This window comes from Aulonocara stuartgranti (genome assembly GCF_965226115.1).
Source record: "Aulonocara stuartgranti genome assembly, chromosome: 22".
NCBI lineage: Eukaryota > Metazoa > Chordata > Actinopteri > Cichliformes > Cichlidae > Aulonocara > Aulonocara stuartgranti.
In genome coordinates, this window is record NC_138957.1 from 4,791,015 (window position 1) to 4,816,383 (window position 25,369).

General features: G+C 42.0%; 1 protein-coding gene across 1 annotated transcript; it reads left to right on the top strand.

The window, feature by feature from the left end:
• The first annotated feature begins 178 nt into the window (after window positions 1-178).
• nsun2 (NOP2/Sun RNA methyltransferase 2) lies at window positions 179-14,411 on the top strand. Its single transcript, XM_082520673.1, has 19 exons — window positions 179-408; window positions 849-1,006; window positions 1,216-1,320; window positions 1,400-1,505; window positions 1,634-1,705; window positions 4,101-4,185; window positions 4,297-4,489; window positions 5,038-5,112; window positions 5,275-5,405; window positions 6,971-7,044; window positions 7,138-7,268; window positions 7,791-7,887; window positions 8,043-8,260; window positions 8,410-8,502; window positions 8,588-8,723; window positions 12,223-12,303; window positions 12,750-12,888; window positions 13,536-13,575; window positions 13,684-14,411. Exons 1-19 carry the CDS (start codon window positions 343-345, stop codon window positions 14,003-14,005), a joined length of 2,322 nt encoding a protein of 773 aa, XP_082376799.1. The 5' UTR covers window positions 179-342; the 3' UTR covers window positions 14,006-14,411.
• The last annotated feature ends 10,958 nt before the right edge of the window (window positions 14,412-25,369 follow it).

The following is a 25,369-nucleotide window of genomic DNA, read 5'->3' on the forward strand; positions in this document are numbered from 1 at the left end:
GTAAACAAGAAATTAGAACAATGTATTTTATATAATTCAATTTTTATGGTTGCAAAGTTTCACGTAAACAATTTAAACTTTATTTTTGTAATAATAATATTTCAGAAAAGTGCAGACCCGGCTCGTTGAAGCGTTTCTGCTTTCTTTCAGGCAGATTTTGCGGCCACCTCAAGGGGTCCTCATTCACGTGCGTCAGAGCAGCACGTTCCGTGGATACACAGCCTGTCCATCATCAGGCGCCTTGCACGTTTACACTTTAGCTGAGCAACAGCTCTGTTTTGCTCGCGTCCAGTCACCACGTTGTTCCGCAGACTTTTCTCCAGAGTTGTCTGCTATTCCAACATGGGGAAAAGAAGCAGACAGCGGCAGAAAAACCAGAATGCTGGCAGGGACAACAGAGACACCGCTGTAAGTAAAACTCCTGCTCCAGACAAACTAGCTAGTGTTTGTGTTTAGCCACGCCGCACATGAATGTTTAAATAAAGTAACTGCAGAAAGGAAGCGACTGCAGGGATAATTTATATCTGTTACCTTTACTGAAAGTAGCAGATATAAACTGCTGCTGGTTACCGTGCTGTTTTCAAAGCCATGTGTGACCACCATTCCCCCCCCCCCCCCCCCCTTTTTTTTTTGAACAAAGATCTGTATATCTTTATATATGTGAACAGCTTGTTGTACTATAGGCCAAATTCAGCACGACACCAGAGTTAAATGTAACAGATCGTATGGTATGTTGTTCAGGCTGTTACTCATAAGCAAGTAAAGTTTAAATTTGATTTTATCAAACGACATTCAGTGTAGCAATTTTGTCTCCTGTTAGTTTGCATGAACATATTTGTTTGTCCCAGGGTTGGGGAGCTGGGTATGCTGACATTATCAAGGAGAACAAGCTGTTTGAGAACTACTATAAGGAGCTAGGTCTGGTACCTGAGGGGGAGTTTGAACAGTTCATGGAAGCAATGAGGGAACCTCTGCCAGCAACCATCCGCATCACTGGATACAAGAGGTGAGCTGGACAGATCTACAACTTGGGCTCATGCTTAACGCCATGTAGGAGGTTGTCATTGGAACGTATGTGCCCCTTTGTAGGTTGTTCTGAACTTTTTCATGGAAATTCCACTTTTAATTACAAGGTGAAAATGCTTAATCATTAATTACATTCATAAGGAGAAATATTAGATCCCTAATGTAAATGCTACTAATTTCCTTTTCCAGCCATGCCAAGGAGATCCTTCATTGTCTGAAGGAAAAATATTTCAAGGATATTCAGGAGCTGGAAATCGATGGTCAGAAGATCGAAGCTCCGCAGCCTCTCAGCTGGTAATATATCATGTTTTCCCCAAGACTAAAAAGATGCACTGATTCAAATTAAAACCAGATTGTGGACTGTCCTCTTCAGGTACCCTGATGAGCAGGCCTGGCACACCAACATGAGCAGGAAGATCATAAGGAAGTCTCCCCTGCTGGAGAAGTTCCACCAGTTTTTGGTCAGCGAGACAGAGTCGGTGAGTCAGTCACAATCCCAAAGATCACATTTGTGTTACCAGTGGAAGGGGGTTAAAAACCCCCAAAACATGTCAGGAAGTTGGTAAAGAAGTGGAGAGACTGACATTCCTTTTGTTTGTCCTCGCAGGGCAACATCAGCCGACAAGAAGCTGTCAGCATGATCCCTCCTCTACTTCTGAAGATTGAGCCCCATCACAAGGTAAAAGCACAGTTTTATTATACTTAATGCAATTGAACTTTTTCTCTGTTTTAAACTCGTGTGCAAATTTACCCTCTGTGCTGGTGAGGGGTGTGTGCATAAATCAGATGAACATGGTTTCATAAATAAAATCTTAGGTCCTTACGAGTTTAGAATAATCCTTTAATTAATTGTCCCACAAGGGGAAATTTGGTTGTAACAGCAGCCAAAAAGACACATATACAAACAAACAGTACACAGGACATGGAACAGAAACATACACAATTTTTCTTACATATTTACATCAAGGACAGTGGTTACTATATACAATTATATTTAAATTAAATAAAAATAACTACAGATAAGAGGCAAAGCAGGTTGTAGTGCGAATCAGTTAATTAACTTATTGCAGTTATAGCGGAGATGTAAACATCTATGTTTGTTGGGAGCAGTTCTGATTGTGCAGTCTGACAGCTGCAGGGAGGAAGGACCTGCAGAAACGCTCCTTCATGCATCGAGGATGCAGCAGTCTGTCACTGAAGGAGCTCTGCAGTTCAGCAACATTTATATGCATGGGGTTGGAGACTCTGTCCATCAGATGTTATTTTGGCCAGAGTCCTTCTGTCTCCCACCACCTGCACTGGGTCTAGGGTGCATCCCAGAACAGAGCTGGCCTTCCTGATGAGTTTATCCAACCTCTTCCTCTCAGCTGCCGATAAACTGCTGCTCCAACGTACAACACTGTAAAAAAATGACAGATGCCATCACAGAGTCATAGAAGGTCTTTAAAAGCGCTCCCTGGACTCCAAATGACCTCAGCCGCCTCAGCAGGTAGAGTCTGCTCTGACCCTTCCTGTAAAGAGCATCAGTGTTGTGGCTCCAGTCCAGTTTATTATTCAGGTGAACACCCAGGTACCTATAAGAGTCCACTATCTCAATGTCCACTCCCTGGATGTTCACCGGTGTCAGTGTGGTGGGTCTGCATCTCCAGAAGTCCACCACCAACTCCTTGGTTTTCCCGGCGTTGATCAGCAGGTGGTTCTGCTGACACCAGTCAACAAAGTCCAGAGTCCACTGTCTGTGCTCTGAGTCGTCCTCACCTGTGATGAGGCGACTATGGCAGAGTCGTCAGAGAACTTCTGTAGGTGGCAGCGTGGGGAGCTGATGGAGAAGTCTGCAGTATAGAGGGTGAAGAGGAACGGTGCCAGCACAGTTCCCTGTGGGGCCCCCGTACTGCAGACCAGCGACACAGCCCTGTGTCCTCACATACTGTGGGCGGCCTGTGAGGTAGTCCAGTATCCACTGTGACATGTGGTGGTCCACTCCTGATAGCTTCCAGCTTGTCCCTCAGAAGTCGTGGCTGGATGGTGTTGAAAGCACTGGAGAAATCAAAGAACATGATCCTCACAGTGCTTCCAGGCTTCTCCAGGTGAGTCAGAGCTCGGTGCAGGAGGTAGATGATGGCGTCCTCCACCCCGATGCCAGGCTGGTAAGCAAACTGCAGCGGATCCAATGAAGACCTCACCAGGGGGCGCAGATGGTTCAGAACCAACCTCTCGTGGGTCTTCATCAGATGCGATGTCAGGGCTACCGGCCTGTAGCTGCTGAGGTCCTTGGGATGGGAGGTCTTTGGTACCGGTACCACACGGGAGGTCTTCCACAGCTGTGGTACTTTCCCCAGTGACAGGCTCAGGTTGAACTGATATCCTAGGATGCCACACAGTTCATCTGCGCAGCATCTCAGGAGCCTGGAGCTGACGCCATCTGGACCTGCAGCCTTCTGCACCTTGATCTTGCGAAGCTCGTTCCTCACTTGAAGTGCTGAGATAGAAAGAGTGGATTTTGGGGGAGGGGTGTGTATGTTGGAGTCCACAGAAGCCGGGGGTGTGTGTGATGGCTGGGAGGTGAGGTGTCCTGAGATGAAGGACAGTTTATTCCTGACAAATATTTTATATCCCAGTTAATTTGTGTTACGATAACTGCAACATAGTTAGCTATTTCTCATCCTCAGTCAGATCGAGCTGTTCTGTCCTTGTTCCACAGTCTCGATTAGCTCAGTGTGTCGGCACACGAACCAGTTCTCCACCCACTCCGAGTTCTGGTTACATTGGTCCTCTTGCTCACAGGGGATCTCCAGAGTAGAAGGCTGACTGTTACCAGCAGAAAAGCAAGACAACTGAGTTGGAGTCGGTTCCTCTGTGGGACGAGGCAGCTGAAGTCTGTGTTGAGTTCTGCCACAAAAGCAGTTTTGCTAGGGAGCCAGTCAGATGGGAAAACACAGGACAGGAACAACTGATTAGCAGAGACTACACTCTGCCAAATGTCCTTCAGCGACCGTGAACTTATTGTCCTCCCACAGGAGTCTGTGTTGGTAACAATAAAGTGGCATCAAAGTTTAAAAAGAGTTTCTATGCAGATCCTGGACATGTGTGCAGCTCCAGGGTCGAAGACAGCCCAGCTGATCGAGATGCTTCATGCTGACATGGATGTGCCGTTTCCAGGTAGGAAAACTGGAAGAAATCCATGTTTTGTCTTTAAATTGAAAAAAAAAAAACCAAGATTCTCTTGCATTAATAGTGTATATAAGTTCAAACCTGATCTCCACCTTTCAGAGGGCTTTGTCATTGCAAATGACGTGGACAATAAGCGGTGCTACTTGCTCGTGCACCAAGCCAAGCGGCTCAACAGCCCCTGTATCATGGTGGTGAACCACGACGCCTCCTGCATCCCCACCCTGGAGATCAACTCCAATGGCAAGAAGGACGTCCTCTTCTATGACCGCATCCTGTGTGATGTGCCCTGCAGGTCAGCAGACGTATCCGCTACATGTCTGCATCGCTCATGCAGAGAGTTGGGGTTATGAAGCTGCTAAAACAGTGAATGATCAGTAAGCTCTGATTTATGTGTGGGTGTTTGACAGGAAAGCAGATTTTATGAGGCAGATGTAGATGACGTACCACACTCTCCATCAAATGCACCGTCCTCATACGTTGCTGTTAGTGTCTTTGCGACCTTCAGGTTTCAGTAGGGTGGTAAAACATTTGTCCACATCTTTCATCTCTCGAAATTTAGCATCATTTTGTGGCCAAAGCAGAACTGCCCCGGTTTGCAAATGCTGCCTGAGTTTGGGCAGCTGTAGTGCTGAAGCCAGGAGTCTCCTGCCAAAAACAACATAGGGAGGGGAGAGGCGTGGAGGGGAGGAAAAGCAGTAATGAAGACAGAAGCAGACCGTTTGTGCTTCGCAGACATTTTATTTGCCCCATGACAAGTTGAAAAAAGGCTCCGTGGAGGTTTCACCGCCTCGGGCCAAGACGAGGTGGGTGTTCTGACTGTTGCTGCTCTGTGCTCTGCAGTGGGGATGGCACCATGAGGAAGAACATAGACGTGTGGAAGAAATGGACGACCAGCAACAGCCTGCATCTCCACGGGTGAGTGGAGGAGAGTGCGCGCTCACACCTAAGCTACAACACAGGAATGCAGTCGTGTGGTACACCAAATTGACTAAACAGCAAGGGAATGGAGTGTGTCGCTTTTGGTCTTAATTTAAAACGTTGGCAGGATTACAGAGCGCACACGTGTGTTTTCACCAGGCTCCAGCTGCGTATCGCTGTGCGTGGTGTGGAACAGCTGGCTGTGGGAGGGAGGATGGTCTACTCCACCTGTTCACTCAACCCCATAGAGGACGAGGCTGTCATAGCAGCACTGCTGGAGAAAAGTGAAGGTAACAAACACACATTCTGGGTCACACAGTAAGAGGTCAACATTCATATTAATGTTTTAGCTGTTTCATGCTTCTTACTTTGAACTCCTGTTGCTGTGGAGCAGGGTTTGATAATAAAACAATGGCCTCATTTACTAATATTTGTGTGGAATCGTTCTTACTGTGGACAAAAAATGAGTTCGTGCACAAAATTTGAGTCGATATGAAACAACAACCTTGTGGATCTTCATACAATTTGCGTACTAAGGAAACACGTTTACATCCAGGTGAAGAAGAGAAATTGGTGATGATATAAATTGGGTGGATACAGACATTTGTTTACACACTTTTATAGTAAATGAGGCTCAATGACTTGTACTTAGGTTTGTGACAGAAAAATTGACAAATATTCATCGTAAATTGTGTTTAGACACTGAAACCCAAGTCAGCCGCTCACACACACAGTCAGATTTAGACTACAGTCCCTCTTGCAAAGTTATCTCTAAGATTTCCTTGAATATTAGAAAGCATTGACAATTTTGACCAAGTTTAAGGTGGCACATTTTTCATTTTTGTAAATCCAGTGTGCCCCCCCCCCTTTTTTCTTTTAATTTCTTTTTCTAAACTGAATCTTGTAAATTAAAGTCAAATGGTACTTCCGGCGGTGCCATGAGCAGGCAGCGGCTGATAGCGCTCCAGCAAAATAGTGTTTTTTTTTTTTTTTTTTTTCTTTCTTTTTTCTACGGCGTAGATGTTTTATTTGGTTTCCCGACCGAGGAATTCTTTTATTTATTCATACTGTAAACTGTAAAGCTGCTATGTTGGTCATTTTAAACCACTTCAAGGTCACTTTAAATTTCAGTTGTAAATTTTAGACTGTTATTAAGCCTTTTTACCTCAAAGTGTATATTTACTCTCCTTATCTTAGTCCTAAAGTGTATATTTATTCTTACTCTTCCTATATTTCTTGTTCTTTTCCACTGAATGCAGCTGAAGCCTTGTCGTCTCGGCTCTCTATATACTGTACTGTATATAGCAGAGATGAAAAAGTTTACTTGACAAATTTAGATTAAGAGCAGGAGATCATTTAGACTATGTTTACCTTGTTATTGACAAGTGGCTGTTCGAGATATCAGTTCTGGTGGCATCTGTGGTTGCTACTGTAAGAGCAATTCATAGTCAGATCATCTCCATCCAAACACCAAGATGGGATGGTTTAGTGGCAAACTCGCAGTTCCACAAACCAAATTTTTCACCGTGGCTTGTCCATCATTTAATAAAGTCTGTAATCAAACTACCGTTTTTCTCTTGCATTCAGTCTGACATGACAGGATACCTTGCATTCAGTTGTGTGTTGGACATGGTAATGTGTAATTATGCTGTCATAACCTGAGATGATACATGAGCGTGGACATTCCCTAAAGTTCATCCATGTCAGATCCACAGGAAATGATCTGTCAGTGTCAGCAGCTACACCTCAGCTCTTCAATTTTCAACAGGCTAAATATTTCACTTTGTTTTATGAAAGTTATGTGTAAATGTCATATCTTATAAAGACTGGCTGCTCTCTTGCTTCATGTTACCAGGAGCGTTGGAGCTGGCTGACTGCTCAGCTGACCTGCCGGGGCTGAAGTGGATGCCTGGGGTCACTTCCTGGAAGGTACTGGATTTTATTTATTTATTTATTTATTTAATGCCAGTCGTTACTTTTGAATTGTAGATCTGTATCCAGACTATTTCTGTTTCTTTGTAGCTGATGACTAAAGAAGGCCAGTGGTACACGGACTGGTCCGAGGTCCCGAGTAGTCGTCATACGCAGATCCGACCCACCATGTTCCCGCAAAAAGACTCAGAGAAACTGGCAAGCTTTCATCTGGAGAGATGGTAAGTGAGCAGTCCCAGACAAACAGATGCAGGTCCATGCTAATGCGTTTTAGAATTGAAGGTGTTCTCTTAAAAATAGTGTGAAATAGCTTATTAAAGTGTTCAATCTTGGCATGACAAGTGTCCTTAAAACGTTTCTGTTAGCCTGCTTTGTTTTGGCTGATTTCTTTCAAGAATCGTTAAAATACAGAATTTCATTTTACAGAATTGGAGTACAGTAGAGAGCATCCTACACCGTCACCTCTCACCACCGTAAACTGTGCTTTTTGAACTTACATCCAGTGTGCAGTAGATGCAGGCGCACCTGCCAACCTCACATTACGGAGGATGATGTCATGTTTAAGCGTCAGTGCTCACAATGACTTGATATTGGCAGCAGAGGGAGCTGTTGTCACATGTTGATTAAGGCGCTTTTTCTTTTCCCACATGCTGTCTTCACAGCAGGGGCTCTATCAAACCCCAAGCTGTGATTTATTTATTTATTTTAAATTAATTTTTTTCTGTGTGTGTGTTTTATGGCAGTATGAGGATTCTGCCACATCACCAGAACACTGGAGGTTTCTTTGTGGCTGTGCTGGTGAAGAAAGCCCCGATGCCTTGGAACAAAAGATATCCTAAGGTACTTCATCTTAAACACTCACACACGATGCCCCCCTTCTGCCCCCCACCCCACGTGCCTCACCTCACCTAACCTCGCCCACCTGGTCAGGTTATTAACCACACCTGGAGCTGTTTTTTCTTTGTCCGTTCACTCTCCTCCTCTTCCATCTCCAGCTGAGGAAAGACTCCAAGCTGTCGAGCTCAGCTGCCCAAACCAGCAGCTCCAAGGAGGCTCCGTCACCAGGAGACACTCCACATCTCCCCCCTGAAGGTTCCACTGAGAAGGTGGAGAGGAACAGCCAAGAGGAAAAAGTGGACAAGGAGGCAGATGAGACGCCCGAAGGAGCTTCTGTGGGTCAGGATGCCGGTGCTAAACCAGAGGGGATGTGTGGGTGAGTCGCACTGAGCTCATGAACTAATAAATGGAAACTTATGACTCTTAACTGGTTATAAATACAGATAAAAAAAACAAAAGCAGTTTTGGACCCACAAACAAGCTCTTTAAAATGTAAGTAAACATTTTGTATCTGTCCTTTTTCAGGCCTCCACCCTCAAAGAAGATGAGGCTGTTTGGATATAAAGAAGACCCCTTTGTGTTCTTAAGTGATGATGACCCCGTCTTCACCACCATACAGTAAGTGCACCCTTGTCTTCAATGTAAAATAGGTGTTTTCAACATTTTTCTGCAGCATAAATGCGTGTTTCCTGTTTTCCTCTAGGTCTTTCTATGATCTGTCTCCCGACTTCCCCAAACTCAACGTCCTGACTCGGACCCATGAGGGCAAGAAGAGGAACTTGTACATGGTGTCCAAAGAGCTCCGTAATGTCCTGCTCAATAACAGCGAACGCATGAAGGTAGGCACACGTGTTTGATAATGAAGATGAAACATTTGTGTTTTTGAAAATTGATACAGCCAATCCATAATCAGTTATGTCCTGGAGACATTGTATCGATCCTCTGGAGGAAGAAGCATTATGTTTACCTAAGTGCTGATTTATGGGCTTTACATTGATTCGTTTGTTTGGTTGGTTGTGTTGTTGTTATTTTTCCGTTCTTTTTGTGCGTTTGTCTCTGTGTGAGGGAAGCAGCTTAAACAGATGGGAGCCTCTCCTTTCCCAAATCCCTCTGGTCCTCCACCCTGCAGGACCTGCACAGGTGGCATTGTGGGGACTCGGGCTCTTTGTTCTCCCCGGTGTTTGTTGTTTCTCAATTTTTAGTCACTTTGTCTTAAAGGAACCGGAAACTTCAAGATCTTAATTTTCATATTTTTCCTCTGGTTTGTTGTCCTGTTTATCCATTTAAATGTGTTACGAGTTGCTCAGTTCTGGAGCGATCGTGTGCAGAAACGTCTACATTAACATAGTGGGAGTAAATGACAGTCCGTATGTGGTGTGGAGTGCCTTCAGCTAACCTGTCATGTAGTGCAGTATATGACCAGTGAAAATGCGGAGGGTGTCTGTTGATTGCTGTGTCAATGTGTCTCGTGAAGGCCGGGTTAGATGTTGTCGGACAAGATGCTGAAACCCAGATTGTTGTCATTCAGATATCCAGGTGTGTTGGTGTGTATGTGATGGATAAACGCACTGTATAAATACTAGAGATGGACCGATCTGATATTACGTATCGGTATCGGTCCGATACTGACCTAAATTACTGGATCGGATATCGGAGAAAAATAAAAAATGTAATCTGATCCATTAAATATCACGAAAGCACCTCACAAAACTTGCAACACGCCGTAACTCACCTCAGAACGTTAGCACGTCGGAGCAGTATGCATCACGTGATAGAGCGGCTGTGGCATGCGGGACCTGTCGGTGGTCTGGATAGCATTTGGAGCTTCGCTAGCAACCTGGCATTTCATCTCCGACAAAGTTATCCCCGAGAGAAGTAAAGCAAGTGTGTAAGTCCATCTCTGAATGTTTGTAAAGCATTCCTGCCTTAAGCTTAACGAGCGACTGCCTCTCGCTCTCCGGCTGCTACTTCAATCATGAAACTGCTTAATGATCAGCTGATCGGCTTTTCTGTCGCGAGTCCGTGTCTCTAGTTTGCTTTTGGCCCACTTTGCACCAGAAAGAGGAAACCAGCGGCTGAACAACAGCAGCACGTTTAAGCTTGATCAGCTGTTGTTAGAATTTATTTAATATTACTTTCTACTCGTGGATCTTTTTCTACGCAGCTGACTGCTGGTAACTGTCCAGGGGCGGATCTAGCAAAGTTTAGCCAGGGGGGCCGATAGGGCATGAACAGGGAAAAGGGGGCACAAAGACATACTTTTCTTTCTTATTCTCATTTAAAATGTCGAGCTTTTAATAAATAATTATCTGACACCCAAAGTTTTAATTTGATGTAAAATGAATAGAAGTCAATTACTGTATATAGTGACTATTAAGTCTAATATATATACCCTAGTAAGCTATAGTACTTTTTACTTTGGGAAGGTACCATCTGTGCAGTCTGCAATTTTGTTGAAGAAAGATGTTGAATCTATTTAATATTTCTTGAAAGATAATTGATCTCTGTGCATTTTTTTTCACACTGCATCAAATTTAAAAAAAAAAAGTGATTTGAAATTAAGGTTGATTACGTCGATTAAGCATCATGAGGTGGAACATGAGGGGTGGGTCCCTATTTTTTATTTATTTATTTTTGTTGCTGGGAGTTGGAACCCTATTAGTTAGGTTGCTTAATATTTACGCTAAGTACTCTTTAAAATACCAGAATAGGGAGGATGGTGTAGGTTTAAGTTTATTAGATTGATCAGTATTGCTGAACTATGAATTTTTTTTTTTTGCATACAGGTATAACAGAATAGCTTTAGTGTAGTTGTTGTTTTAAACTTGAGTATGAACTTATACAAAATGCAGCAAGATATTTTAAAAAACAGTTTTGTTGATTAAAAAACACTATATCGGATTCATATCGGTATCGGCAGATATCCAAATTTATGATATCGGTATCGGACATAAAAAAAGTGGTATCGTGCCATCTCTACTAAATACCAGGCCATTTGTGTATGTGTGGTAGGAAAAAAACATGCATAATCTGTAGGCCTATTTCATTTTAAAAGCATGTATTAGTGTTTGTATACTTAAGGCTTTGAGTGGTCAGTAAAACTAGAAAAGCATGATTATAAAGTATCTGTTTAAAACCAGGAATTAAATCTGGCAACAAGAGAAAAAGTGTATGTAAAGATTTCAGAGCACCATCATTAAGACACAAAGTATCCGACTAAAATTACAGCTGTGTGTTTCACTGAGTTAATGAGATGCTCAGTGCATTGTAATGGTGTGTAAGACCAGCTGAAAGAAATTCAGCCTCATTCTTTCAGCGGGCGCTAAATGGTCTGAGAAATTAAAAAATAAACATCAGAACATGTTTCTAATTGGTAAGTAGGACCTGTGTTGGCATCGGGTCTTTAGGCTTTTAGGCTCACTGTACACAGAAGTCTGAGGAGTCTTCCAGGAATGAGGGGACTATTTTCTAGAGGACCGATTAGGGAGTAGATGGTTATTTTGTACTTGCAGCCCTCTTATCTGGAACATAAAGTTACGGTCGTGATATATCCTGCTGAGAGGTGAATCACCTTCACAGCCTCGCTTTACTATACAGGCCTCTGGCTCCATTATGTTCAAGAGAAGGCAAACATTTCTACAGCAGGCATCTCCAATAATGTTCAGCTCACACCAAAATAATCCTGACATGTAAACAGCACCACAGGAAAACCTGAGCGCTGATTGCACCTTGGTGAAACAAGCCTAGACACTGGCAACATTTTCTGTTTCCAGTTTTGTTCAAGTTTCACGTCACCTCTGAGAGTAAAACATGAGTGTTTGCATACAAGTTGGCGTCTTCCATGCAAACTACAGGTGACAGCAGCAGTCTGCTAGTGATCAAAGCAATGATGAGGTTTTTGGTGCGCCAGCATCTTTGCAACCTCCAGCAACCACTCGTCAATCAGTTGCCAAGGGGTTGCCGACCAGTCTCTAGGCCTGATGATTGAAGCCTTGCGGATCACCTTGACCTTAGTAGTCTCATTAAATTGACTTTAGTTCCCTTATAAAAAGAACAGCATGTGTGTGGTAGAGTTTTTACTATGCAAATCACTGACACAGTTGCTCCCACACCTGCTGGGACCCCAGAGACTGGCTGGGCTGTGTGCCGATGTCTTGTACAGTCGTTGCCTGGAGGAAGAGAGTTCAGTGTAATTACAATTGCATCACCAGGAAAGCTACAAGAAACATAATTAGTCACTGATTGGAATTTAAATAACCTGTCTCTTTTTTTCTGTTTATTTCAGTGTGGTGTTTTTATATGGACGTGGTTCATTACACTCTGTTTTTTGTCTCTCAGGTCATAAACACAGGGGTGAAGGTGTGGTCTCGCAATAGTGAAGGAGAGGAGTTTGGCTGTGCCTTTAGACTGGCTCAGGAGGTAACACACACACACACACACACACACACACACACACACACACACACACACACACAGTTTTCAGGCAGTCACAGTTCAGTCCTGTATATAAATCTGTGTTTCCATTTGTTCTTTGGCTATCATCTTGACTAAAAGCTGCATGATTTGGAGACTGTTCAGTCATTCATCAGTGACGTGATGCACAAAAACTTTATAGTTCTATTATTTTATCAACTTAAATATACTTTGAGGTTATAATACATTTAATTTAATGTTCAAATATGCAAGAAATCCTTCCTGCTGTCTTTACTGTTGCCAACGCAGAGCTGTAGCCGAATAACAAGTGAGCCAGACGGCCGATTTCACACTCAAACGAGTTGATAATGAATTCATTTTATATGCTGCGTGTAACTGGAAAGAGTTTCTTTGTGCCGATTGTCAGCCACATGTACTTTCTGTCCTACCAGGGTATTTACACTCTGCAGCCATATATACGCTCCAGGATCATTAGGGTGAGTGTGGAGGACATCAAAGTGCTTCTGACCCAGGAGAACCCCTACCTCAGCAAGCTGGAGGATGAAGCACATGCACAGGCCCAGAAAATTGGTACAGTCAAATATAGATATGCTCTCCAACTGTGTGTGTTCGGGGAAAATATATCCAGGGTGCACACTGGTCTTTAAATTGTCTTAGATATACATTTATGGCGTCAGCGTATTAAATCACGGGACATTCAGTTTGGGTGGGTCGGATCACTCTGAGAACGCAGTTATTTTTGTTCCTCGACACATTTTAAGTCACTCGCCGTGGCTGAAGTTTTAGGGTCGTGCTCGAGAATCCCATCCATGCTCCGATTCAGGAGGCGACACCAGCAGGAAAACAGTGATTCACTGGTTCATTTTGACCCTGTTGAGTTCACAACTGAGTTTTACTGTCGACCTTTAAGTATGATTTTTATGATGTAATTTTTTTTCCCCTTCCCAATGGAAATGATGTAAGTTAGGAAGCAGCAGATAAGTGACAACGAATGAAAGTGAAAATGGAATCTGTAATTCTCATCAAAAAAATATTTTTACAGATCAACTTTGACCAAATTCCCACTCCCACTCTAATATATCCCACCCACCCACAGTGTTACTCATGTCACCTGTCAGTGGTCATATTTTATGTACGTTTTCCTGCCGTATAACCTAACGTCACGGTAGGTTGTATCACTTTCTACTTCCTGTAAAACTTTAGTTTTCTCTCCACAGGAATGGGAAGCATTGTGCTGAAGTACATCCCAAACCCAAAGTAAGCGTGTAACATGTTTTTAGTGTTTCTGATGTTTGCATTTTGAAGTGACAGCCTGTTTTTTGTTTGGTTAAACTGTGCGACCCACCATCGTCCTTTATTTTTCAGTAACCCGGGGGAACCTCAGTGTCCCATCCAGCTGTGTGGCTGGAGGGGAAAGACGTCCATCCGAGCATTCGTCCCCCGCAACGAGAGGTTTCATTACCTCCGAATGTTAGGTGTGGAGGTCTTCAGAGACAAACAGGGCCTCGGGCAGAAACGGAGTGATGGAGAAAAGGACGGAAAGGAGGAAGCAGAGGATGCGGCAGAGAAGGACGAAGAGCAGGAAGAGGAAAGAGCAGCAGACAAAGAGGTGGATTTGGAGAACGGCAATGAAAATGGATCATCAGAATCAAAGACCGACTGTGGTGACAAAGAGACGAGTAGCTGAGAGTGTGAAGGTGATTGTAATGAGAAAGGACTGACTGACGTATCGGAGCTTTAAGAGCTGTTGACCAGGTCCACAACCACACGCCGTGGTACAGGAGGGTAACGCACCGCTACGGCTTCCTCTGCTCACCACACTGCCAGTGCACAAGGATTCCCTCCCAGAGATGCACTCCCGTGGGATTTTTCATTTATTGGAGCCTCTCTAGGAGTCAGCATTTTAGTTAAATGGCTTATATTATTTTATAAACTTTTTTTTTTGCATTTTAACAAATATAGTCCACCGATAAGTGGAACAGATCCATTTCATTCAATTGCTCACATTTCAGGAGGTTTCTATTAATTGCTGTTTTATTTTTTACACCTGTAATTAAGCAGAAGTACGAAGCTGATTAAATGCTTAAAAGGTTCACTGTGTCACTAGTCAAGTGATTTCACTTTAAGATTAATGCGGCCCTGCTGATCTGCAAAAGGGCGCTTGAGCAGGGATTGGTTAGAAGCAGATGGTGAAGGTTGGATATTAAATAAACTCTTGCAGGTAAGTTACTTTCAGTGACATGCTTGTGGTTTCCAGCTATCAAAGACAATAAAAATGAACAAGTAACAAGTTTCCAGCTGGTTGTAGAACACAGGGCGCAGAGGCTGGGGCATAGACTGTAAATAAAAGATGGCCACATCCACCTTGTCGGTTTTAAGGAGCCACATTTGGATTACAGGCTGATGTGCCAAATTAAATCTGATACTGGCAAGCTTGGTGATAGCTACACATTCATTTATTTTATGGAGTGGAGAAAAGAATCCTTAAGGTTATATAAGATTAAAAGTTAGGTGGGGGTGGGATTTCACTCTGGTCCAAAATGGTTAAAAAAACAAAGTGTGTATGACATGACCAAAAAGCCTCCTGTAGATGTGTCTCAATATTATTTGAGAAAAGTATTTAAACACTGATGCATCACAATGCTGAGTTTCAACAACAAGTCCACTTCTTAAAGCGAAGGTCAAACCACATTTCAGGCAGCGGTTGCCACGGCGCCTTCACTTCACTGGCTGGCTGGACATTTCCTCCTTATGTTTATTACTCAGTCCAGCTGCCATGACAACAGCTGCCATGACAACCAGCCCCCTTACCTCTGTCTGGTGATAGAACAGAGGGACCACGGAGAGCATCCTGCACTCCTCCGCTCTTCTTTTCTTCTGCTCCAAACTGTCCTTAATCCGTTCTTCCCTTCTTTTTCATCTGTGACCTCTGAAGTGCAGAGCGCTGGGTATTACCTTTCAGGAAAGCAGCTTTCATGTCACTTCCTAAAGCTGTGGGTATGTAATAACAGTGTTTGCAGTGGTAAAAGGGGACAAGTATGGGATAGGAGTTGGTGTTAGATGTTAAGAACTAAACACTGATGCACTCACGTTCCTGGGTAGCCGACTGAGATTGGCAGCCAAAGCGAAACAGTCCCCACAGACTCCTGTTTTCAAGTACCGAACATCAGTGATGGACATGTTGAGCCTTGTACTGGTTATCTGGTACATTGTGGTCCTAAAGGATTGCACGTGTCTGACCATGTTGTTTACGCCAAATTCTTTCAAATGTTGCACCAGAAATTGAGACTCATCAGACCAGGCTTTGTAAATTTGGATCTGGTGGTATTTGGTATGCTCTTCTGCTGCTGTAGCTCATCTGCTTTAAGGTTCAATATATGCAGTCGCAGATGCTCTTCTTCATAAGTTTGAAATGTTTGTTATGTGAACTTCTAATATTTATTTAGTTTATTAACTAGAATTTGCGATTGCTGGAGAAATTGCAGTGGGATTGTTGCTACTTGCAGACTGTGATTTTCTTGGATGTGTTTCTGTTAATCATAAGGTAATTTCATAATGAGAAACAGAACAGGTGTACCCAATAAATGTAAATGGCTGACATTGCAAAAGCAGTATGATTTTTTTTTAAAAAAAAATTTTTAAATGCTGAACATTGTGCGATGTCGAGTAAAAGAAAAACAGCTCATGCTATACTTGAATCTACAACCTTCAGTTCAATAGAAGGGAAGTAGCAGTTTACCCACCGAGCCACTCATATCAGTAGGACTATGGCCAGACACAGGCCGACCAATCCACAAATAATACTTATATATGAGAAAAGCGCTTTCCACTCCTATTACAAACAGAACGTGATTCTGGTGGGTTTTAAAAGGTGTGAGCATCCTGACAAGATGCTCTACACATCTGTGGATTTTGGTGTGTCTAGTGCTTCAGTTGAGGTCAGGAGCGCAACTTCAAAATTGAGTTTATTTTCTTTCTCTCCAAAACTGGTTGGAAAAATTAAACAGGGAGTGAATGGGAGCACAGGATGGTATTCCTCTGAAACAAATGGCTCTGTTCAAAAAGTATACATTTCTGAGGAAGTGTTTGTGTGAAAGAAGGCAACTGTAGCTACATTTTGAGGCTAAAATAATGGTTGTAGGGTTGTAGATTTGAGTAAAAATAACAGAAAAAGTAGAAAGTACAGTGAAAAATAAAAAAGATGTGTGACATCGGTGTCTGTAGGGTCAGCAGTGTGGGAGAACATCGGCCCAATTTACTCCCACAGCAGAAAATTGAGAGAGGCTGGTCTCTCTATTCAAAGTCAATGTCAACCTACCGACAGAAAAAGTAGAATATTTCAGGAACTGTACAAAATTTCACAAATCTGAAGAAAAGCACGCAGTGCACGAATGGCAACTGGTGTGAAACTAGTTAGCAGAGGAATAATAATAATAAACAAAATGGCCACCGACAATAACACATAATGGGATTGTTAGCCAGTAATGCTAGCTAGCTTGGTAGCTGAAAATCGAGCACCTTATCTAAATATGGTCACTTCTGCTTCCAAAGAGCCAGAATTGCAGCAGCCAAATCGCTAACACTGTCTTCACAATGGAGAGTGTAGAAATCAGCGAGTGTCGCATTAGTTGCACTTCCATCCTTTATATACAGTGTGTTGGACATGAAATGTTTTATGGTAGTTTCACAGACACAGATCTACAGTATTAACAGTGTGTGTGGGTAAAGTGCTGACATTTAATTTAATGCGTTAAATGTTTGTATTCATTAAAATGCTATCAGTCAAGGATGAAAGAAGGGAAGGAAAAATGCTTCATTTTCTTCAGGCCGAGGCAGGATGGCACGTGAAATTGGAAAGAGTTTGGAAATGATAAGAGCCTTGAGAGGATGACGAGAGATGGGAGCATGGATGGAGGTTTAGAGAAAAGGTGGCGACGAATAAATTGAATCGGAGCGATAGCGAAAGGTTTGGAGATGAGGCAAAAGCCGTTACTGAGTCACAGTCCTGTGTGTGCGTTTTGGCAGCTTGAGGGATGCCTTTTAGCTGTGACGTTTACTGCCAGCTTAATAATGCTGGTAATAACATCAGCTGTGCTCAGGGACACACATTAACTTTACATCGTCTTTTCCTTCCTCTCCTACTGTAGCTCCCCACTGTTCCCTGTTTGCCTTTTACTTTGCAGTTAAATTTCAATTTAGTCCTTGTCTCAAACCTTATTCATACCACTAACCATGTCTTTCCATTTTGATTATCTTTCTCCCTCAGAGGAGCTTTGTAAAAACACTCGCGGCCTCCCAAAAGCTCACACTCTAAAATGTTCTCATACTGTCAACTCAGTTTAAGCTGCTGCTCTTGGTTTTCCCTGAGAACGCCAATTTTACTGGAGCGCTGTTGTGCTTTGTTTTTTTTTGTTTTTTTGTGTGATTCACTGAGATTTTCTAGCGATGACTTTAATGTAACCCAACACTCGAGTTCTGTGGTTGTTTTCTGCCAGTCTCTCCCTTTTGTCTCATGTTTCTGTGTCAGAGAGGTCGATGGTTCCAGGTTTGAAACAACTGTCTGACTGATGTTTCTCATCCTCCACAGTTTTTGTATTTTCAGGGAGCATTTTAGTTTAGAATAGTTCTGTGAACCCTTCCCTTCTGCACTGTGGTGCAGATTAAAAGGTTTAGTAAAATGTCCTCATAGGAGTAAAGAAACCCTTCATCGTTTATTAATGATGTCATTTCTTAACCATACAAAAAGCAGGATAAGTGGTGGAAAAACTGCACCAGCAGTGCATCGGATGTGAAAAGTTGTAGCAGCTACAGAGACATTGTTCTGTTTCAGTTTTTATCAGAGGTAACAAGAAGCTTGAATATTAGGCTTTGGCTTTCTGTGAGTGGCCAGCAGAGGTGGGTAGTAACTAATTACATGTAATCAGTTACAATCACCTGACTAACCTTTTAGAAAAAAGTATCGCTACTCTTACTTGAGAAAAAATTCTGGATACTCTACTTAGGGTGAGTAACTTCAGTGAATGAATAAAAAAAACGTGTTTTAACCAAAACTGCATGCGACAGACACAAACCTACAGTTTATCTTAAAGTGAGACTTCTTGTTTGAACATGAGGTTTGTTGTTTTTATGTTATTCTAGCCACTGAACCTGTTGTGCCATTTGGAGATGTAGAGTAGAACTGGTAGGTAATGTATATGTACTCGAAATATTAGTTTAATAATGATGTGGAAAAGTGTTTCTTCTGCTTAGATTTATTATTTTGTAATCATGGTTTTGTTTTTCAGTCTTTAAAATACCAAAATTGGCGCTAAACTTTGTTTTTGTCTGTCTGATTATCTCATTTTTAAACATTAAATCAGACGTTATGATCAGTTACTCAGTACTCAAGTAGCATTTTTTACTAAATACTTTGCTACTCGAGTAATTTCTTGGCTACTTTTTACTTTTGCTTGAGTAAAACTGAGTTGAGGTAGTGCTATTGTTACTTGAGTCTAATTTTTGGCTACTCTACCAGTAACGTAAGTCCTCAAATTATAATGTGTGTTGCTATAGATCCTGTCTCCAGGACACATGGGCATACTGGGCCATCATACTCACCCCTCTCTAATAATCTGATGGTATCTGAATGTGTCAGCTTCAGATGCAAATATCTGAAGGCATGCTACCCCATTAACTGCTCACACAGGATTTCAACTTTGCCACATTCGCTCCTGCATCTCAGTTGCTCAGCAGATCAAAAGATGGCCACTCTGTAAAATGTCCAAATAAGCCCCCCCCCCCCCCCAAAAAAAAGAAAAAAAAACCAAACCCAAACTTTTGAGCTGCACAGATAACTGAAGAAACTTTGTATCACAAGTAACGACATAACTGTAATGTAATTAACACATTACTGTGCAACTGAAAAATGCAATGTGATTACAGTAATGCATTACACCCAACACTGAAAAATGAATCACTTGAAACTAGAGCCCAGCTGATGTTATAAGTCAATAAATGGTATCATTTATAACAGCTGATATATGAAAATGTAAAAAAAAGAAAATTAGTTATGATTTAATCAAACTACATCTGAGGAATATAATAAAATATCGACTGATCTATCAAAATATCATATTTTTAAATCAACAAATTTCGGTATTGGACAAATAAATCCTATATCTGTTCCACGGGCACGGTTAGTGATTGAAGGGTTGTTTTATTTTGAAGGATGCTGTAACAGGTTATTGCATCATTTGGCTGTTACACAATCCTTTGCATGTCACCTTGTACTAATTAAAGAAATGAATGATTTAAAACATGGCGGCTCCTCTGCCAACATGTAGTGAGAGCTTACATCAACATGAAGGGATTTACAGGAGTAAATGTGGGATGGTGTCAGAATCTAATCCAGATGGGAAGTATGCTCACAGTGTCCCTCCTTCACCTCTTTCTTTTCTGTCTTTCCTCCTCCACCTCGACTCTTGCATGCTTCGTGCCCTCTAGCGCTCAACCTTGTGGCCATGCATATATGTTTGGGATTATATAATCAAGCTGTTATGCAACACTAAAAGGGACTGAGGGAGGCAAATACACACACACACACACACACACACACACACACACACACACACACACACACACACACACACACACACACACACACACACACACACACACACACACACACACACACTTAGAAGGAGAGAGAATGACAGAGAGGAGGTGGAGGAGGAGGAGGGCTGGTGTGTTGAGGGAATATAGTTTCATGTTTGGCTTAACCAAATCCCACTCAGCTCACAAACTCACACACACATGCACACACAACTGCTCGCCCTTTTAAAATCCGCTGGTAAATCTCTGGTTATGGCTGTTGGCTCTGCCTGATAGTGCTATTGTGCAAAGCCGGAGTGTGACTGTGTCCATGTGTGCACGTGCACACTCAAAATACAACAATTTCACAGCAGGCTCTCGTCCCACTCCACACATGCACACGAGGCAGAGCCCGTCCCGTGCTATTTTCTTTCTATCTCTGATACACACTCTGTTCTTCAGTGCATGATGCTGCAGCTTTCACAGGTTTTAATCCTTTCATTTTTTTCTTCCCTCATCCTCTGTTTCTGTCCCATACGGGCATGTGGGCATGTCCTTGTATGCACATTTCTGATATGGCACGATTAATGCTGCCATATCAGTTTAAACCCTGCATCGCCTTAAATTCATCTCACCTAAATCCACATTGCACAGGGTAGCAGGAAAACTTAAATCCTCCCCACAATTACTGGAACCAGCAGCTAAATAGAGCCCACACGCAATGTTTCTAACACTATACAAGGCTCCTAAAAGTAGCAACAAAAACGTCAAATGTTAGACAATACCATGTTATAATAATCAGAAATATACTGCTCAAAATAATAAAGGGAACACTTGGAGTTACATTGTGTTGTTTAAGTGTTTTTTAGCAGTATATATTGATAATAACATGCACTAATAATCGATAATTATTATGCATGTTATGTCATTAGTTTGTGGCTTTAAATATTCTTATGAATTATATATTGGTTTATGTAGTTTATGTTTCATCGATGAGAGAAAATAAAAATAAAAATCTGTTGACTTTGCATTTAACATTTTCTATATCATGTTTTGTGTTTGTTGTGTTGATGATTACCAAATGTTATGTAAATCAAATGTCTGTTCCCTAAGTTCCCCAAAACGTGTTGATCAGTATGTATGAAACATATATAAACTAGGGTACCAGGATTATTAACGTCGATTATTTTTTATTTTATAACATTCAAATCCTTAAAACATATAAATGTAATTACGTTTAGAAGCTGATCTCGAACAGCAAAATCACGTCTACGTCGCTGATGTTACGTGTACGTTACCTTACATATATGTTAGATATATTAAGTAGGTTGTGTTACATGTATGCGTTTGACGTTATGCATATGCTACATTATATTATGCATGTTACAATACATGTAAGTTGTTGATATCATACGTATGTTATCTGCACATTGTATTACACTTTTTACATACGTTTTTATTTATTTATTTATTCGTGTTTTTCCATGGTTGTCAAAGTTTCAGAATGCTTATCCAAATTCAATAAGTGACGCCACGTTGGATACTTTACACAGAGCACAGTCTTCTCCTAAAACTAACCAAGAGTCAATCGAACAGGGGTCATTTCTTACAAAATCTTTTCTAAGCCTGTCAGGTTGACTGATCTTATACATGGTGCCAAGATTTATCCTTCTCAGCAGTACAGCGAGAAAGATGGGGTAGTACGTCAAGATGACAGTTTGGGGTTAATTTTTACCTGTTGGTACCCCCTGAAGTGAGCCTGCTTCATCTCCAGAGCCCCAGAGCCGTCATCCCGTCTCTGCTGATAAATCGCCAAAAGAGAACTGCTCATAATCTCAAGTTAGAACACGGGTGGGCAGTTCATTTTACCAAGGGGACCACATGAGAAACTGGGACTAGTGTGAAGGGCTGCACATCTCTTTATAAGCTTATTGATACGGCCCTCCAAAACAGTCCCAGTTTTTCATGTGGTCTCTTGGTAAAATTAACTCCCCACCCCTGAGTTAAAGTGAATTAAAATGCAGGTGAGGGTCAGGGAACCTGTGAACTGCATGCTTTTTAATCCGTGCATGCTCATGGGATCCTCCAGAATTAAATTAGCAGAAACGCCTCCATTCAGATTAATCTTTCCTAACAGGTACAGCTTAACTTTTCTACTCTTAACTTTGCAAAAAGAGGCACATACAGCCTTTTGCCATCACTTAATCCTTTAAGAATGCATGAAATGCTCTATATATAGCTAAAAGAGAGAAAGCTCGAGAGCATTTCTGTTGATGTCAGTGGAGGGAATGTATTGCAGAGTCTGATGCACTTTGTATGCAAATAATATGCATTCAAGAAAAGAAAAAAGAAAAAGCCTCCACTGTGTTACAAATGATCAACTTGTAGGCTTTAATTCAAAATCAGCCCACCTCAGCACTCTTTTCCTCATAGTTGGCTTCTCTGCGACTGCAGCCACTATCGTTTTTCTTTGGTGCGGGCCATTCAATAAAGCATTTCATGGCTTTTCTTTAAAAGTGCCTTGAAGCACTTCCTGCAGCGTCTCAGAGGCAATCTAAATGTGCGTATGTGAGTCACAGACTGTGGGATTTTCCTTAAGTCTTCATGGAGGTTCCATGTCTATTATTATCAGAACTGATTAGAACCAATCGACCTGGCGCCAGTTGCATTTTTCCATGTTCAAACATGACCTACTTATAACCAGGAGGATTTATACAATATCCAGAGAATGCCAAAAAGACCGTTTAAAATGAAGACTCAAAGAAATTAAATATGAATGTTAGATAAAGTGATTGAAAAGTGATGTGAAAAGATTCAATATTTCATAATGTTACAGCACACCTCAGGTTATTAAACTGTGATATTTTGCTAAATGACCCAGTGACAAACCTTTCACAATATATATATATATATATATATTTTATTATTATAAAAGATTAACTTAAATTAAGCTGTTTTTTCTTAGCAAATGTAGCCAATATGTTTAATTGGTGCACATGATGCTACTGCTAGCTACAACATAGCAAGGATTTATCTCACAGGTGTCAGACTCCAGGCATCGAGGGCCGCTGTCCTGCTTGTTTTCCAACTAACCTGCCCTTGTAGCTTGTTATTGGCAAAGCACACCTGATCCAAGTAATCAGTAGCAGGTAGGGCAGGGATATCTCAAAAACAAGCAGGATGCAGGCCCACGAGGACTAGAGTTTGACACCTTTGAAGTCTTAACACTAGTGTTTTGTAGCCAGTGGTGGAGTTGAGGCCTAGCAGGCAACTGCTGCCTGTAGCCTTCTGTGCTAGCACACATGCCAATCAAAGGGGCCACACCCCCTGCTTTAAAACGAAACAAAATCCAACAAGGTGATTATTGACTAAATCATCCATTCGTATATAGTGGTGTGACACTAGCTATAGAGACCAAAATTAATTTTTGCATAAGGCTGTAAACATGTTTATTTTATCAGTGAAATTGGCCTTTTTAAGAAGTCACTTTTCAAGCCAGCCTCCAGTGGGCATTGAAGGAACTGCAGGTTGTTTTTTTTTTTTGCAATTTTTGTGAGATTGCTCTTGAAAAACAACAATGATCTTGATTGTTTAATTGATCAATTCAATTTTATTTATATAGCAACAGCAGTCGCCTCTAGGCGCTTTGTATTGTAAGGTAGATCCTACAATAATACATACAAAGAAAAACCCACCAATAAGCAAGCACTCTAGCAACAGTGGGAAGGAAAAACTCCCTTTCAACAGGAAGAAACTTCTGGCAGAACCAGGCTCAGGGAGGGGCGGGGCCATCTGCTGCAACTGGTGAGAGAAGGAAGACAGGACAGGTCCTTAATGATCCTTAATAAGGAAATGCAAACTTTATCTTAGAAGCATTTTTTTTACAAGGTGAGTTATTTTGTTCCTCTTGATTAACCACCTGCAGCTGAAGAATGAGTAACTTAATTTCAACACTGAAAGAGGATTTCTTAAAATCTAGCACCAGCACCAGTCATATAATTCCCTTGCAATCTGTGTCCTTAACCTTTTTTTATTTATTCATTTTCTTTGAAACATGGAGTTCTGTTGTTCCTGCTCAATGTCAAAATAAAAAGGACAGAGAGAGACAGTGAGAGGGTGAAAAAAGCCCAAACTCCAGTACAGTCAGGAGGTGATGTAGGAGGAAGAGGATGACATAAGAAAGAATGGCATGTGCAAGAAGGGCTGAAATATATCGGCGCTGGGATGATGGGATGGAAGTTAGGGGTTCTGGTGAGTTAAGGGATAAATGAGAGAAGGCAAGATGGATGAGGTTGATGAAGAGAAAGACAGAGTGAGAGTTGGAGGCAGGGGGAGTGGGTGGTGGGTGGATGGGGGGGGGGGAGTGGTGGGGGGTGGGTGAATAGTGGGTACAAGGCTTTATTTAGTGCATGCCTGCAGGTGTTGCCTAGTAACAGAGAGGAAACAGATCGAGGGAAGAGCTGGAGAGCACACCTCCCTTTATCTTCTTCATTCTTTCTGTTTCTGCTCCTGGCCTTAGTCTGTTCCAAAACCCCAACACAGGCACGCACACAAACAAAGACACACAGTCGCTCTCTGTGTGTATGTGTTTTTCTCCCTTAGACACTGTCACAGCAAAAGCCCTATCCCTCATTAGCAGTCAGGATGGCTGCTGTCCTCCTGTCACGAAAGAAGACGAGGAAAGGAGGGCAAGGAGAGGCAGGAGGAGAGAATTAAGGAGAAACAGACAGAGAGGAAAGAAAATGCAGTGTAAAACACACACACAGACACACACACACACACACATTCATCAAGGTTGTTGCCATAGCATTTGTTGCTCTGTTCCTCATTTTGCTGTTTGAAAGAGCGTTTCAGATGGGTGTTCTTCAGTTCAAACACTCGTCATATCTATCCAGCACGATGCGTCTTAATGAGTCTGTTTTATATTCTGCATGGTACTGGAGACCTAATAAAACGAGCGAGGAAAGCAGCTCAGTAGACTGATCGATGTGCAGTTGGATCTTCCATCCAATCATGGCTCTTTCAAATTATTTATCAGGGTTTGACCAGTCTAGCTACCTGTAGCCTTGTAATCGAAGCTGATCAGGTATAATGTGTTTAATGTACACACACACACACACACACAGACACACACACAGAAATGTGGCCACATATTTGAAAGAAGTTTCCTGATTATGTCTAAATTGAAAAATCACGCTCAGAAACACACAAATTGCAGCCGTGATGTGCTTAATGATCCAGGGATAAGTCTAATGTCTGGACTACTAATGAGAATATCCTTTTTTTTTCTTTTTAAATATTACTTCAGTCTTTCAGATGTAGCGAAAGGCTACATCCTCTATGACTGTCTGACTGCCGTCTGCTGCTCATGTTCATGCATGCATGTCTTGGTGGCAGGGGAAGAGTGTGCTTTGCATTTTAACATCCCACTGCTCACTGCAGACATGTGCAAAATGCACAGTGTGCTATCATTTCTCTGTCT

What these genes read in the sequence shown, in the direction of transcription:
- nsun2 (XM_082520673.1), top strand. Translation starts at nt 343, where the DNA reads ATGGGGAAAAGAAGCAGACAGCGGCAGAAAAACCAGAATGCTGGCAGG. An exon ending in TGGTCAGCGAGACAGAGTCG is followed by an intron (nt 1,506 to 1,633) that starts GTGAGTCAGTCA and finishes TTGTCCTCGCAG; the next exon opens with GGCAACATCAGCCGACAAGA. An exon ending in TGCACAGGCCCAGAAAATTG is followed by an intron (nt 12,889 to 13,535) that starts GTACAGTCAAAT and finishes TTCTCTCCACAG; the next exon opens with GAATGGGAAGCATTGTGCTG.